Raw genomic sequence first — 15,713 nt, forward strand, 5'->3', positions numbered from 1 at the left:
GGACCTATAGAAGTTAATATCGGAAGAAGACGCGAAAAACGGTGGGGTGCGTTATTTGCTTGTATGTCAACACGTGCTATTCATATCGAACTTGCAAATAGTCTGAGCACTGACTCAGCTATTATGGCTCTAAGGCGCTTTTCTGCACGTCAACGCACTTCAAGTGTTATTTACTGTGATAACGGAAGTAATTTCAAAGGTATGATTAAAGAAATCCAGAAAGCATTACAAGAATTAAACTGTAAAGTAATCAAACGTTTTGCTGATAAAAAGCAAATAAGCTGGAAATTCAATCCCCCGACTGCATCGCATATGGGGGGTGCTTGGGAACGGCTTATTCGATCGGTTAAATCAGCCTTAAGTGTTATTTTAAAAGATCGCGTACCTAGTGAGTAAGTTTTACGAACGGTACTGATAAAAATCGAGCATTGTGTAAACTCTCGGCCTCTCACACATGTATCCGTAGATCCTCAAGACGAAGAGGCCTTAACTCCAAATCACTTTCTACTAGGAACATCCTCTGGGTTAATTCGAATTAGTAAATTTGAGACTGAGAAATTCTGTACGCGCAAGCAATGGCTTTTAGCACAACATTATACAGATTTATTCTGGAAAAGATGGCTGCGTGAACATTTGCCGACCTTGATGACTCGTAAAAAGTGGCATGAAAAAGAAGCACCTTTGAAAGAAAACGACCTAGTTTTAATTCTTGATAAAAATGTAAATCGTAATTGTTGGAATAAGGGAGTTGTAACGCGAGTATTTTTAGGTTCAAATGACCAAGTACGAGTCGTAGAAGTTCGAACTTCAAATGGATTATTCTTAAGACCAAGCAGAAAACTAGTTAAGTTTGCGTGAGTTGTACTAAACTTCCAGTTTTGTTCGGCGGGGGAGGATGTCCCGATTCAACCTCACAGCTACTCGTTCAATAACCCGGTATATTATTTGAGAATGTTTCACCACAGAGATAAAATTGAAGCTCTGAGTAGGCCGCGCGCACAGAGTTCGAAAAGGAACATCTGGGGCCGCACTTTCCTCAATTCGAATGAGGCACGGGGCGATAGAACAAATAGGTTCATCGCGGACGGTAGGCCATAGAAGCGTTCGTCGTTTGTCGTTGCCATGGGGCTTTTCTCGATGTTATTTTTTTCATTGTGAACTGTGAGGTTACGCTTCGGGGCAGTTCGATTTTGTCCACCTAAACGATAACACGTTTGTTACATCAATAAATAAGTTATTTTTAATTGGTCTCTAAATTATTTTCCCCGAGTCAAATCATTCAGAACACGGGTGGCTTGAATTTTACCTATAGATGCCACCTAGCAGATCCTATGGAACTAAAGCCCAAAGTTAGCTTATTTTAGCAAAATTTCGAGCTTATTTATCGCTATTGTTATTAACTTTTTTGAGAAAAGAAATATGCGAAAACCATCTCGGAATCATGAAGAATCAGTATACAAAATTTCAGCAAAATCGGCTCAGTATTTTTCGCGGTTAGCGATTACAACGGTTTTAGCGAATTTGCTTTATATATTAGTAAGATGTTGTGTTACACAAATAGGCCTAACCTAATCTACAACGTTACTATAAATATTACGATAGGGAATCAGTGATTCTTATTATATAGCATCCTAATTTTTACTATGTTGAATAGCAATGCGATAAAATCAGATCTTGTACTATGTAACATAATGATTTCTACTCTCCAATAAACAAAATTCAGCAAAAGTCATAATAAAATTTACTATTCTGTATAACTAAAATTATGACATCACCATTTTTACTATGTTATACGTAGAAGTTTTTATTGTACTCCGTAGTTATTTTTGTAGAATGGCCTATTATAATAATTTTTTATAATGTAATGAAAATTATTATCAACATAAGACTTTGTGTTATTGGGCGAGTATGTCTCAGCTATCCTGAAAAATATTGTAATTTTTGTTATACTTATAATACCTTTTCTAATAACACTTTTCTCAGTGTACCCACATTTAGAAGATTTTTGCTACAAAATATCAACACAACAAATCTGGCCTTCAATTCGAACATATCAGACTGTTGCTTATAATTAAGACATAAGAGAATTTTATGTAGTTTTTATTAACCAGGTTCCTGTTTAATTAAAACCGTTGCAGAACCTTATTTGATTAGTGAAATATCTGGCTCTTGCTTTCGATAGTGAAATAGCTTGGTCTCGCACAAATCCCATGATTTATCATTCCAAACATAGTTTTCAGACTATATGTGATTTTAGAGATATTAGTTTAAATAAAAAATCATTCATATTGTAAGAGTTTATTAATAAAATTTTTTAAAATGTTTTTTCAGATTTCTTTTAGTCAACTGCAAGATAGGAAAATACATTCTTAGTAGAAACACTCAGCATTCTAAAAATTATGGCTCAGGAACTCATCGTCTTGATACTTTGAGAACGTTTTATCATCACGCTGAAGAAATACTTTCACAACCTTTTGATTCTCTGAAACGTAAAGTTGAACAATCATCGTGTAAAAGTTCTGAACAATTTAAGAATACGAAAGAGACCTATTGGTGCTCAGAATATCACAAGTGTCATGCACTAAAGGAATCGGAACATATTATTTGTGTATTATATCCATCGGCAGTACCAACACACACAATGAGAATTATTTCTCAAAAAACTTTAAAAATACTTGTGTCTGATAAGCAAATTTGTTGGTAGTATCAAAAGCGCTCTTAAAATCTTAGAAAATAGAGAAACCTTATAGGTATGAAAATATTTCTAATAACTTTGCATGATCATATTAGTATTGTTGTTTCTATTGCTGTATTCTTTAATTTTTTTCTTTAAGGTACATGATTTTCACATTGTGTTTATAAAATTATATTGTCACTTATTATTTAATGCTTTTTTTTATGAATGGTCAATCATCGTGACATTCAACCATTCATTAAAATAATTATTTTTGTGCAGTTCATATCTTTAAACGGATACATAATGTAGCCTTTAGTTAGGTTGATGCAAATTATTTGTAATTTAGTTTTATATGTATTTAAATAAAAAATAAAATTAATTTAAATATTTTCCATTACGAGTTTCAAAATAATTTATTCCTCATGTAAGTAGTTTTTACCTTATGCTGTATTGAAAACCACTATATTATCTTGTGAACACATTCAGGATGAAAGTAATTTTGGTATAATTTTTATTTGTCACTTTCTGATACTATTAATTTCTACCAATTTCTTTTTTCTTATTTGGTTCTATCACTAAATTTGACACTGTTATGTGGGGTTCTATGTCCTCGGGGTGCTCACAAAATAAGTACAAAGAGTTTTGATCAAGTACTTTATTAATGTCAAAAACGAAAGAAGAGGCGCGTTGTGCTTAACCGTGCGAACCCAAGGACCTACTCCTTACTATCAACCAACTCTCTTGCTAGGTATTCTCCGATGTTCCTCACTCTTAGCTCCTATCTCCTTATGTTCCCTACTCTTCTATCCTTTAGGGCCCAAACTAGGAGGGGCGCACGGACGCATAGCTATATTATGCTATCGTACGTAACACCACCATGATAAGAATCGATTTAATCCTTCAGTTTTGCCATGTTTGAAATTCTTTTTATTTTCGTATTAAAAATTTTCATTAAAGCAGAGTAACTTAATTTTCTAATTCTAGACATGTTGATACTTATAACTATAAAAGTACTTATTAAATTCTTTATTATACGATATAGATAGATATGTTGTTCAATTACAGTATTCAATGCACACAACTAACCGAAACTAAACACAAAACAAACTTTTATTTTTTTGTACTTTTTTACACAAGACTTTGGATGGTACACTTTGTACAACGCTTTTGGATGGTATCCGAGATTTGATTATTGATTTTGTAGATGACTACTTATGTATTTCTACAACGTTTTCAGAACATTCATTATATTTAAGTATACTTTTTGAAAAAATTGCGGCAGAATATGTAATCATAAATTTGAAAAAAATCGAGTTCTGCTGCGACGAAATTAAATTACAGAGACATATTTTATCTGTAAAAGGCGTTGAGCCCAGCCCACAGAGAGTAGAAAAATCAGAAAAATCTCCATACCACGAAATGCAAAGGAAGTTAAGGATTTTTAAGTTTTAGTAAAATTTTCGGATAAAGTATAGTACGAAATGGAGCCCCTACTAAAATTTATCCGTAAGGGTCAGTGTTGGAAATAGGGGGAAAAATACTTGCAAGCATTTAATCACGTTGAAAATGTATTCAACCATGATTTGTTTTTACACCTCCTGACCTCAGTAAACCGTTTATTTTATATGTGGATGCAAGTTACACCGCACTTGTAGCCATTCTCTGTCAAATAGATAATTAATAAAGAAATTATTAAAGAAAGAGTCGTATATATGTCCAGTTGGACTATTCACTAGGCGCAAATGTTAGGTGGCACCGTCCAGTGAGAGAAATTTTCCCTCGCTGAGATTGCCAGAATGTACAGAGCCTTATAGGAAAATTTTTTAAATAAATTAAAAAAAAGGTTATTAGGAGTGAACTGGCCAAATGAGTCAGTGATTTGAGTGTGTATTATATTAGTGTACAGTAATAAATTTTGTTTGGTGTTGTCATGTGTACTACAAAATTGGAAAAATAGAGACTGTAATAACACAGCATATATAGGTTCATATACATGCTAACAGTTATGCAAAGCTTAAAGGACACAAGTAATCCACGGTAAAGTAATATAAATGTGTAAAAGCTAAAACCTAACCTGTCATTTGTTTTTACATTTATTGAGTACTGTGTTATGAGAAATAGATAAATGTCAGCAGTACTTGTGTTTTTTAAGCAGCACACAAGTGCAAGCATATAAATGCACTCATATATGCTATATTATTACGGTCGCAATCCATGTTTTAATTTTTTCCAATCTTGTAGTACACATGACAACACCAAACAAAACTAATTACTGTAAACTAACATAATACACGCTCAAATCACTGATTTATTTCGTCAATCCACTCTTAATAACCTTTTTTTTAATTTATTAAAAAAAAAATTTCTATAAGGTTGCATGCAATCTGGCAATCTTAGCGAGGGACAGTTTCGCTCACTTGACAGCGCCACCTGACAGGCGCATAGCGAATAAAATGGGCCGAAAAAAACTATTTTACCACAGAACTTGAATTACTAGCTGTCGTCTGGGCGTTAAATAAATTTGGTTCATTTATTTTGGAAACTAATATATGTATATATATATACATACATATATATATATATTTATATATATTAGAGTGCTCTACGTCCGGCTCCTTTGATAAGGGCACTACTATGGGCACTTAGCACTTGGGAAAGGGGCAAGGAAAGGGATGGGAGGCCTCCCATTACTGGGAGGGGGGTAGGGGGAAATTAGGCAATTTTGCTGCGAGAAGGTCGCCTAAGCCCTCCTCGAGGAGCATTGCGTGGTGAAAAAGCACATGTGAAAAATCACAGAGGTACTTGCCCGTAAAGTCGCAGTGGCCGGGAATCGAACCACGATCTCCCGCGTGCCAATCCACGACCTAGCCGACTGAGCCACCGCGCTCTCATGTATGTATATATATATATATATATATATTTAGTGCTATCATCATACCATAACATACTTAAGGACGTGTAAACTTTCAAGTTCACGCCTAATCCGATGGATATTAGCAATTCAAGATTATGATTTTAAAATATCTCATATTAATGGTAGCTTAAGTATTGCAGCTGATACATTGAGCCAGTATGGACACAAGTCAAAAAACGATGACAAAAACAAATTAAATATATTTGTAATATAAGCACAAAAATCAAATAAGAACATAATATCTCACATAAAAATATTTAATTACAACGGAGTGATGAGAAGTTAGGAAATATTGTACGGAACATTCAGAACAACCATCATTATATTCGGTATCATTATGAGAACGAAACATTCTTTAAATTATGTAATCGCAAAAAGAAAATTTTACTAATCCATGACTTAGCAAAATCATTAATTTTAGAAATACATGAAATGTATACACACATTGGGCAATGAAATGCGTTAAGATGCTTGAAGAAGACTTTACATATCCCAAGTTTTAAAAATTTGCTTCAAGAATATTACGCACATACGACATATGCCAAAAAACAAAAATATATACAGTTGGATCATACTATGGAACCCGACCGATTATTCCTAAATATCCGAAAGACTTAATCTCAATTGACTTTTATGGTCCATTACCCACCTTCAAAAGATGAGTGCGACATATTTTAGCAGTAATAGACATATTCACAAAATTTGTCGTACTATATCCAATGAATTAGGCAGATACCCCCACCACAGTTTTCAATCATTATATCCCCACATACGGCAAATCCAATCGGATATAATCGACCATGGGACACACAATTTACCGCAGCAAAATGGAAGGAAGCATTAGAAAATGCGAACAGTAAAATTTGTTTTTCTGCTATCAGACACCCCCAGAGAAATACAGTGAAAAAGGTCAATAGGAAATTAGGACGAGTTTTCTAATTTTGGTAACAGATAAATACAACAGCTGGGCTAATTGGGTAGCTTTTATCCAAGACTGCATAAACGAATATTACCACGAAACAATAGAACACACACAATTTGAACTTCAACTAAACACAGAACTCACACGTTTCTGTCAAAAATGGATAAAAATATCAAGCAATACTTCAATTAGTTTAAAAGAAAAGGTAGCCTCCGACATAGAACTTATAAGTAAGAAAAGAAAATTGCGCCCGTACAGACATAACATGATCAAACCATTTATTAACTATGTGTTGGGAAATAGGTGCTCATAAAAACTAAACTTTTTTCATCTATGTGTGACGGAAAAACGGCTAAATTCATGGCACTTTACGAAGGACCATATTCCATTTCTAAAATTATTAATAACGCCACGTTTTATTTGTCAAACGATAGAAATGGAGCATGGGGAGTCTTTCACGAGAGCGAGTTACAGCCGTACTATACAAACGAAAGTACAACGTCAACGACAACGGTTAAACCGAAAAATTAAACGAACTAGGCAATGCTTAGAAGCCCTCATCAAAGAACTCCATGTGGATACGTGTTTGAAAGATTCCGTCTTCAATATCGATCACGAATCAACGAGAAGCCAGGAGGTAGATAATGAATATATTGAGCTTGATTATGATATCGCGATTGAAAAACTTGAACGTCTTACAATTCAAGAATGATATGAGATGGAAACAGGCATAACGACGCATAAAAAAACAAAAAAGAGAAAGGACACTGATTGAGCGGTTTAAAGAGTTATACTTGGGCAAGGTGTCAGCAACAGGCCTGGTTGCCGAGGCAAGGGAGACATTGAGGAAAAAAAGGGAGTAGGTCGTATTCAGGAAGAAGATGACGAGGACCAATAGCTGCGTAAAGGAATTACCATACCAAAACAAAAGCCTGGACCCTTGCCAATCAACTTCGAAAGGCTCCGTGCTCCCAACGATTCCCCAACCACCCCTTCTATGTCCACCTCCATCACCACCTATACCCATTTTTAAGAATCTCCAAAAACCCACGCAACAAACAAAAGAACTTCCCCACAGACCTCCTACCCTATCCACACAATAATAAAATTCATTGCAATAATTCCTCCTTACTCTGCTTTTTACAAGGAATCAATCATAACCAACCCACTCCCCCTTTCCCATCAAGTCCTCAATACACAAAGACTGAAACGAAAAGCCATGAAAAAACTATTTAAACCCGTTGTACATATTAAACGATACTTAAAAAAAGATATAAACAACAATAAGTACATAAATTTTTCAAATAACATCTAACTTTCTTTTTAATTTCCCTCTTATTCCCTGAATATCTCAGATAAATAATTTAAGGAGGGACAATAAAAGGGTTTACATTTTTGAATAAATTTACTTATTTTAATACATAGATTTTTTTTTAATTTTTTAATTTAACACTTGTAATGACCTCGCACACTCAAATTTAAATTTGAACGCCACGCAGTATGCATAGTACTTTAAGCGAACGCTAGAGCACGTTTACCCAAAAAATGGAAAACCTTCTACACAAAGGAAATAACAAGGGGATAAAATGCTTTAAATGAGCTCAAAACATTTATCTTTACTTACACTAGAACCCGTTTAACGGTGTTACGTAGTCAAGAAAGATACTAAGGAGAGAGACCCCGACTACGCCACCAGTCACCTCTTTGTCTAGGACCCGTTAAAAGTCGTTACCTGGACAGGGTGACCGAGTATCAAGCAGACGAGCCAAGGTAGTGACGACTTATTTCGGAGTCTAAATACATAAATATATGGGGTAAGTAAGTTTTACGGTTTCTACTGAGAGATCAATACTTCTGTTTATACCCTAGTAGTCAAGTTTCCTCTAGTAGATAAGAAACGCTTATATATAGAGAGAAAAAAGGTAGTCATCGTAGGCTCTGCTTACAAGCCCTCAGAGACCTAAATAGGAAATATCTACCTAGAGATAACTCAAGTTGCTTTCACCTTGTGCTATATATCTGTTTGACCACAGAAGCATCTATTTGAGAAAGGCACAAGAATTCAAATTTAAAAATTTCGGGATTCAATTATCCACAAAAAATTAGTAGCGTAAAATATATTCAGTGTTTCGTATGCATTAAAAGGCGACTTCTCTATTTGAAAATATTGTTAGTTCTTAAATAAATATTTTATTTCAATTAAGTGTGCACTTATATAAAAAAAAATCTTTTTTCTTTCGGGTTATTGCAAGTTTCATACAAATACTTAAAATTTTAGATTGATTACAAATTTAATTCACAAAATATTTCAATTAAGTTAATTATTTGAAGATACATTAGTTTTGACTGACGACTGATAATTAAAGTAAAAAGGTATTTAGACCGTGCGACAGTTTGAAAGAGCGCCACCACTGGTGACAGTGGAGTCACTAGACCAGAGATAATGCATGGAAGTAAATGATAATTTCTCATTAATAATTTAATCTTACAAATTTATCGAGTAAGAAGACGTTTATACAACAATCACAAAAAATATGTAACCTCAAAGTGGACAGAAAAAAAACAATGAATTAGATAATGAAAAATTCATTATCACTTGGGTAAATGTCTTCTAACTCGATAAAAAACCTAGCCGGATAAGGGGGGTAAAACTGCCTTAGCTCTAAAAAATCTGAAAAAATTCATGTATGTAGTGTACTGAAAAAAAATTTTTGAAAATTTTTCCAGACCCCAATCCATTCATGGGTTCGCTATAGGCCCCAAATGTTGAATTTCGGTTTTTTAAAGACATCTCCACTGTTTCTCAACCGATCCAAGAAATTCTTATTGGAAGTTAAAGACAAAAATAATTCATATTAACTGAATTTTTTTCAAAATTTTTGGTGCCAAATTCAAATTTTGGGAAACGTTCAAAATTTTCAAAATGGCGTACTTCCGAGAGTTTTATCGGTACAGACTTGAAAAAAAATTATTTATTGTATTATATTATGTTGCTATGAATTTTTCCAGATGTTTTGAGATTTAGTAACATGGATAAAAAAAATAAAAACCGTTTTTTTACCCATTTTTTCGCTAAAATGGCTTCAATATTTCTCAAATGAACTATAGAAAAAATTGATATACTATTTTTTGGCATCTTACGCAAATTATTTATACTTTAGAAGACTTAGAAAATAATCACAAACCGAATTTGTTTAACTTATGATACTTTGGCAAATAGTAATATGTAATCTAATTAAAGTTTTTTACTTTTGAGAACGCATTAACTTTTAAACTTTTCAGAAAGTTCATAAAAGCAAATAAAACTACAAAAAAAATAATCAAAATTTATTATATCATTTTTTTAACTAAGACAAACCAAAAATATGTCTTACATAGTTAAAAAAAAGAGTTTTATTTTTCATTAAAATGATGACTAATTATATCTGATAATATATTTTTATTTAACTAATTGTATATCTAATTTTCTAAATAAAAGAATACTTCAAATATAGATGTAAATGATTGAAGAACATTTTCTAATATTCGTTACTGTCATTGTTAATTACTGGTATTACATCATGTTGAAGAAAAATTTGTGATATTTTTTCAGCTGGTTTAATTATTTTAGACTGTTATCTTGCATATGCTAAGTAGTAAATAATTGATGCCACGTAACAACAACAGCAGATTGTTCTTATGCCGTTTGCACACTCACAGCAGTATCTCTGTGTTGCACTGTATACAATAGTATGTGGTATGTAGTCAATAAAGCAATTGTATGTCTTCTTGGAGATGTGTCGCGATCGAACTTTAAACTTGACAATTGTAGGTGTCTCTTTTAAGTATTCTATATTAATTTCCTTGTTTTCATCTATGATTTCTGTCAGATATGATACTGCTTGGTTTAACTGGATAGTTCCTGTAAATAACATTTCTAAATCTCTGTCAGTCATTGCTGGAAAATGTTTAAAATCACGAGACTGCAATTTTAAAAATTTACTTTTTGTACGGCTCTATTTTCCTGATTCTGCTTTCTCAGCTAACGTATTTTCTTTGTTTTTGTGACATTCTACTTGCGATAACACTTCACTTATGATTGATGTATGAAATCTTTTACCAAATAAGTTATTTAAGAAACCAACTATTTCATAGTAAGTTTCTACATCAGGAAGCATTTTATTATCAAACTGATAATGGAAAAACTTATACTTCTGACTTATTACATCATGTACTACTTCTACTATCCATCGAAACATGTTTACTAATCGAGAATAATTTGCTTCAGCTGTTGTAAGATGTTTCCTTTGGCCTCCTAGCAATGACATCAAAATATTGAAGCCTTTTTATTTTAAATGATTTATAACATCTGGAAAGCCGCGATCTAAAATTAAAATATCACCCTTTTGCAATAAGTTCTTAAGACTTTCATTGTTTTCCATTTCACTTCTAAGAATGTCAGCATCATTTTTATTCACTAAAAAAGGTCCAAGCACATCAACAATATATCCATCTATCGTACAGATTGTAAAAGGCTTGACAACATGAGTTTTTTTTACCGAATACGATTTCCTTAGACATTCGTTGTTAGTGCTTTTCTCATGTGTAAGCAAGTACGATCTGTGATTAAAATAAGTTTATCACTACCGATGTCATGCACTTTTTTAACATTAATTACAGTGTGATTATTAATGAGATCGCTTCTACAAACAGATTTTAGCCCGAAATTTTTCGGTAATACATTTTTTTCTAAAGATTTAAGATAGAGGCACAGAAGTCGGAAACTTGTTGTGGTCGTTCAAGCCCTAAAATAGATGAAATGAGATTGTTTAAGTTGCCACTTCTTAATTAAAATAAAGCCAAAAAAAAATGTATCGATTTTTTATATAGTTCATCTGAATCATATTGAAGCCATTTTAGCGAAAAAAAGGGTGAAAAAACGGTTTTTATTTTTTTCATCCAGGTTTTTAAGTCTCAAAAAATTTGGAAAAATTCATAGCAATAGAATATAATATAATACAATTTATAGATTTTTTTCGAGTCTGTACCAATAAAACTCTCAGAAGTACGCTATTTTGAAAATTTTGAACTTGGAAAATTTGAATTTGGAATCGATTGAGAAATAGCAAAGGTATCTTTAAAAAATCGAAATTCACCATTTGGGGCCTATAGCAAATCCGTAAGTGGATTGGGGTCTGGAAAAATTTTCAAAACCTTTTTTTACAGGACACTTCATACATGAATTTTTCAGATTTTTTAGAGCTAAGGCAGTTTTATCCCCCTTACCTGGCTAAGCCCATTGTAAGATAAAATTAATAGAAAGAAATTGTCACTCTTTTCCTAACATTATTTTCGGTCCAGTGACTCCAACCATCACCAGTGGTGGCGCTCTTTCAAACTGTTGCACGGTCCGAATAAAGATTTAATCATATTATAATAAAAAAAATTTTTTTCTGAATAAAGTGAAAATCTCGAACAACCGCTGTAAACATGGCAGGGATCCCAAGACTATTCAAAAAAAGTGAAAAATTTCGTTTATTTTTACCACAAATTACATCGACGTATAAAATGACTCAGTTTTGCGCTAAACAACAAATCCGCCCTCTAACCGGTAGGTTATTTCAACGACGACATGTTGGATCTTATTCCTTAGTTTTCGTGGCATTAACATATATTAGTCATCGTACCTGCACAGCGATTATACTAAAAGACACAACGTCTTGCAACTTTTTTGTAAAAAACTAATGAAAATTTTTTTAAATTTAATTTCTACAATCTAAGTAATAGTTATGTTTGATAGTGATAACTAAAGTAGTTATTACACAAATTTTTTCATAACAAACAAAATTTTTAAACAAAGAAATAATCTAAATATTTATGATACAGAAATGAAAATGAGTAGTGTCTTCAATTACTATTAACTTACTAAAGAGAAACAATTTCGAATGGACCTTTTTCTAAAATATTAAGAACAGTGTAGATCTTATATACTTGTTCATTGATAGTCAATTGATGTTAAAAAAAATGAGCCGTATTTTATTTTGTACTTAACAGAGGTACAGTAGTTACTTTCATGTTTTTTTTTTTTTTAATATCTTAAACGGTTTTTTTACGTTTTAATTTGTTTCTCAAAAACCTAATAACTTTGTTCTTAAATTTCAAAACAGCAAATGACTTATAGTGTAATCCTATATTTTAATAACTTTAAATATAAAGAGTCAGATAAATTCCACTAAAACTAGCCTTATAAGCCTCAATTTATAAAATACCTAATCCGATCAGGAGTTACTTTGTAGTCCATAAACTATCATTTAACCTTAAAAAACTTAGAGTAATAGTAAATACTTCTTAGTAATACATAAAGCTTGGAAAATTTATGTACTTATCGGAAACTTGTTATTTTTGTTATATATTTATTGTAATTATTTGTGTCAATAATTACATTTCAATTTGTCAAACGATATCTCACTGATAAAACATTAAAGTATAGGTTAATTGATTCTGGAAATTAATCAAGCTTAAAATTCTTTCTAACTTACCGAGATAACATTTCTTTAATTTTTTTTCCAACGCTGCCAAAAAACTACCCTCTTAATAGATTCATCAGAATAAAAGTACCTTCGATATTCGGTAGTCTTATTATATGAGCTGTTTTAGGTATTTTTCTTAAACAATCTAGCTTTGTCCAAAATAAAAACGTTTAGGTACCTTACAGAATGGTCGCATAAAATAAATAAAAACTAATTTCTTGACAGTAATCTTTACTACCAACAAAAAAAAACAAAAGAGGAAAATTAAGGTAGAAAATAAATTTTAACTTAAAAATTAGTAAATTAAATGTAAATTATACTTTTTATAAGTCATTTAGAACTTTATTCATAATATATCTTTTACTACAACAAGCAGCATTTTTCCTAATTCTTATAATAGCTAAAAATTTAAATAGTTATATTTCATGGCAACAAACGTCATAAAACTAAAACAACATAAAATAATTACTGCTGAAACACTGTTGAGTGTAAGTAGCAAATTGTAAGTTATTTGATGTCCTAAATTAATTCTTTTACTGGCTAAAAAAACCATAGTATTCGTTACCTTTTTGTAGAAAACTAATAAATCTATTTTTGACTAATTTCTAAAATACCAAGTAAAAATAAGTTCGATATTTATAACTTTAATAGATGTGACACTAATCCTTTAATAAAAAACAAATGTTTTGCACAAACAAATGATCTAAATGTTCGTCGTTGATCTTAATTACTTTGTAATGCATAAACTGTCATTTACCCTTTGAAACATTAGAGTAATAGATAATGCCTCTTGGTAATACATAAAGCTTAAAAAATTTCTATACTTATCGGGAACTTGTTTTTTTTAAATATGTTTATTTCAATTGTTTGTGTCAATAATTACATTTAAATTAGGTATACGATATATCACTGATACAACATTGAAGTACAAAAGTAAATTGTTTTTGAAAATTTATTAAGCTGGACATTCTTTTTAACTTTCCAAGACTATATTTTTTCCTTTTTTTCCAACGTGGCCAAGAAACTATCCTTCTAATAGATTCATCGAAATGAACGTACCTTTGATAAATTGGTAGTCTTTACATATATGAGCTGTTTTACGTACTTTTTTACAATGATCAAGCTTGGTCTAAAATGAAAACGTCTAGTAATTTTAGAAAACGGTCTGATAAAATTAGTGAAAATCAACTTTTTGAAACTGATTTTTACCACAGATAAAAAAAAATTGAGGTACAAAATAAATTAAACCATAAAAATAAGTTAGTTAAATGTTAAATTATACTTGTTATCGATGCTTTAGAATCGTATGTATGATTTCTTCAACTACCACAATCAGAATTTTTCCTCATTCTTAAAATACCTTAATAATTAAATAATTATATTCTATTGCGTTAAACGTCACATAACCAAAACAACATTAAAGTTTTACTGATGAAACACTGTTAAATGTAAGCAACAAATCGTACGTTATTTATTATCCTAGATTTATCCTTTCACTGACCAAAAAACATAAGATTTGTTAACTTGTTGTACTCAACTAATAAATCTATTTTTTATTAATTTCTAAAAATCCAAGTGTAAGATATTTTAATTATTTGTGTCAACAACTAAATTTTAATTCAAGCGTTATGTTACTGATAAAACACTAAAGTATAGGTAAAATGTTTCTGGGAATTCATTAGGCTTGACATTCTTTTTAATTTACCAAGACTACATTTTTTCCTTTTTTTCCAACGTGGCCAAAAAACTATCCTCTTAAAAGGTTCATTGAAATGAGAGTACTTAAATATTTGGTAGTCTTTTCTAAAAGAACTAGTTTACGTATTTTTTTACAACAATCAAGCTTCGTCCAAAACAGAAATGTCTAGGTATTTTTAAAAATGAAAAAAAAATAAACGAATAATCTATTTTTTAACACTTAATTTGACTAACAAAAAAAAGAAAAAAAATTTGAGGTAAAAAAAAATTTAAACATAAAAATTAGTAAATTTAATGTTGAATTATACTTCCTACAACTACAAAAAGCAGAATCGTCTCTAATTCTTGAAATAGCTAAACATTGAAAAAATTATATTCCATTGTGTTAAACGTCATATAACTAAAACAACATGAAAGTATGACTTATAAAACACTGTTTAGTCCGAATAACAGCCAATTTCGACATTTATAACTCAAATAGTTGTTACAGTATTTTTTTCATATAAAACAAAAAATGTGCACAAGAACACGATCTAAATATTCATACTAGAGAAAATGAAATTAGTTGTGTCTCTAATTTCTACTTGATTAGTAAAAAAAAAATTTTTCAAATAGACCTTTTTCTTAAATATTTAAAATAGTATTTTTTATATACTTATTTATTGATAGTGAATCATTCCTCTTAAAATATTGAGCTTGAATTTTTTATGTATTCATCAGAGGGACAGTACGTTCACTTTTTTTTTATAGACATCACAACATTTTCTACATTTCAATTTTTTTTTCACAGTCTCAAAAACTTCGTTTTTAATTTTCGAAATAGCAAATGACTGATACCATAGCCCTATATTTCAAAAATTCTCAACGTGAAAAATAAGATGAATTCCAGTACAACCAGCCTTATTAGCCTCAATTTATGAAATACCTAATCGTATCAGTAATAACTGTGTTCTCTATCAACTGTTAATTAACCTTTAAAACAAAAGTCTTATA

At 31.1% G+C, this 15,713-nt stretch overlaps 1 protein-coding gene across 1 annotated transcript in view; it reads left to right on the forward strand.

Moving 5' to 3' along the window:
• Positions 1 to 2,711, forward strand: part of LOC106638924 (fuzzy planar cell polarity protein-like protein) — a 34,259-nt gene extending 31,548 nt beyond the window's left edge. The window contains exon 6 of the mRNA XM_089592338.1: positions 2,332 to 2,711. Coding sequence (XP_089448464.1) covers positions 2,332 to 2,704 — 373 coding nt within the window. The 3' untranslated portion in view covers positions 2,705 to 2,711. The remainder of the gene's footprint in view (positions 1 to 2,331) is intronic.
• Positions 2,712 to 15,713: the final 13,002 nt, after the last annotated feature.

The sequence above is a fragment of the Copidosoma floridanum genome, unplaced genomic scaffold (genome assembly GCF_036245765.1).
Source record: "Copidosoma floridanum isolate Cflo_tuat_1 unplaced genomic scaffold, Cflo_Japanese_pri ptg000001l, whole genome shotgun sequence".
NCBI lineage: Eukaryota > Metazoa > Arthropoda > Insecta > Hymenoptera > Encyrtidae > Copidosoma > Copidosoma floridanum.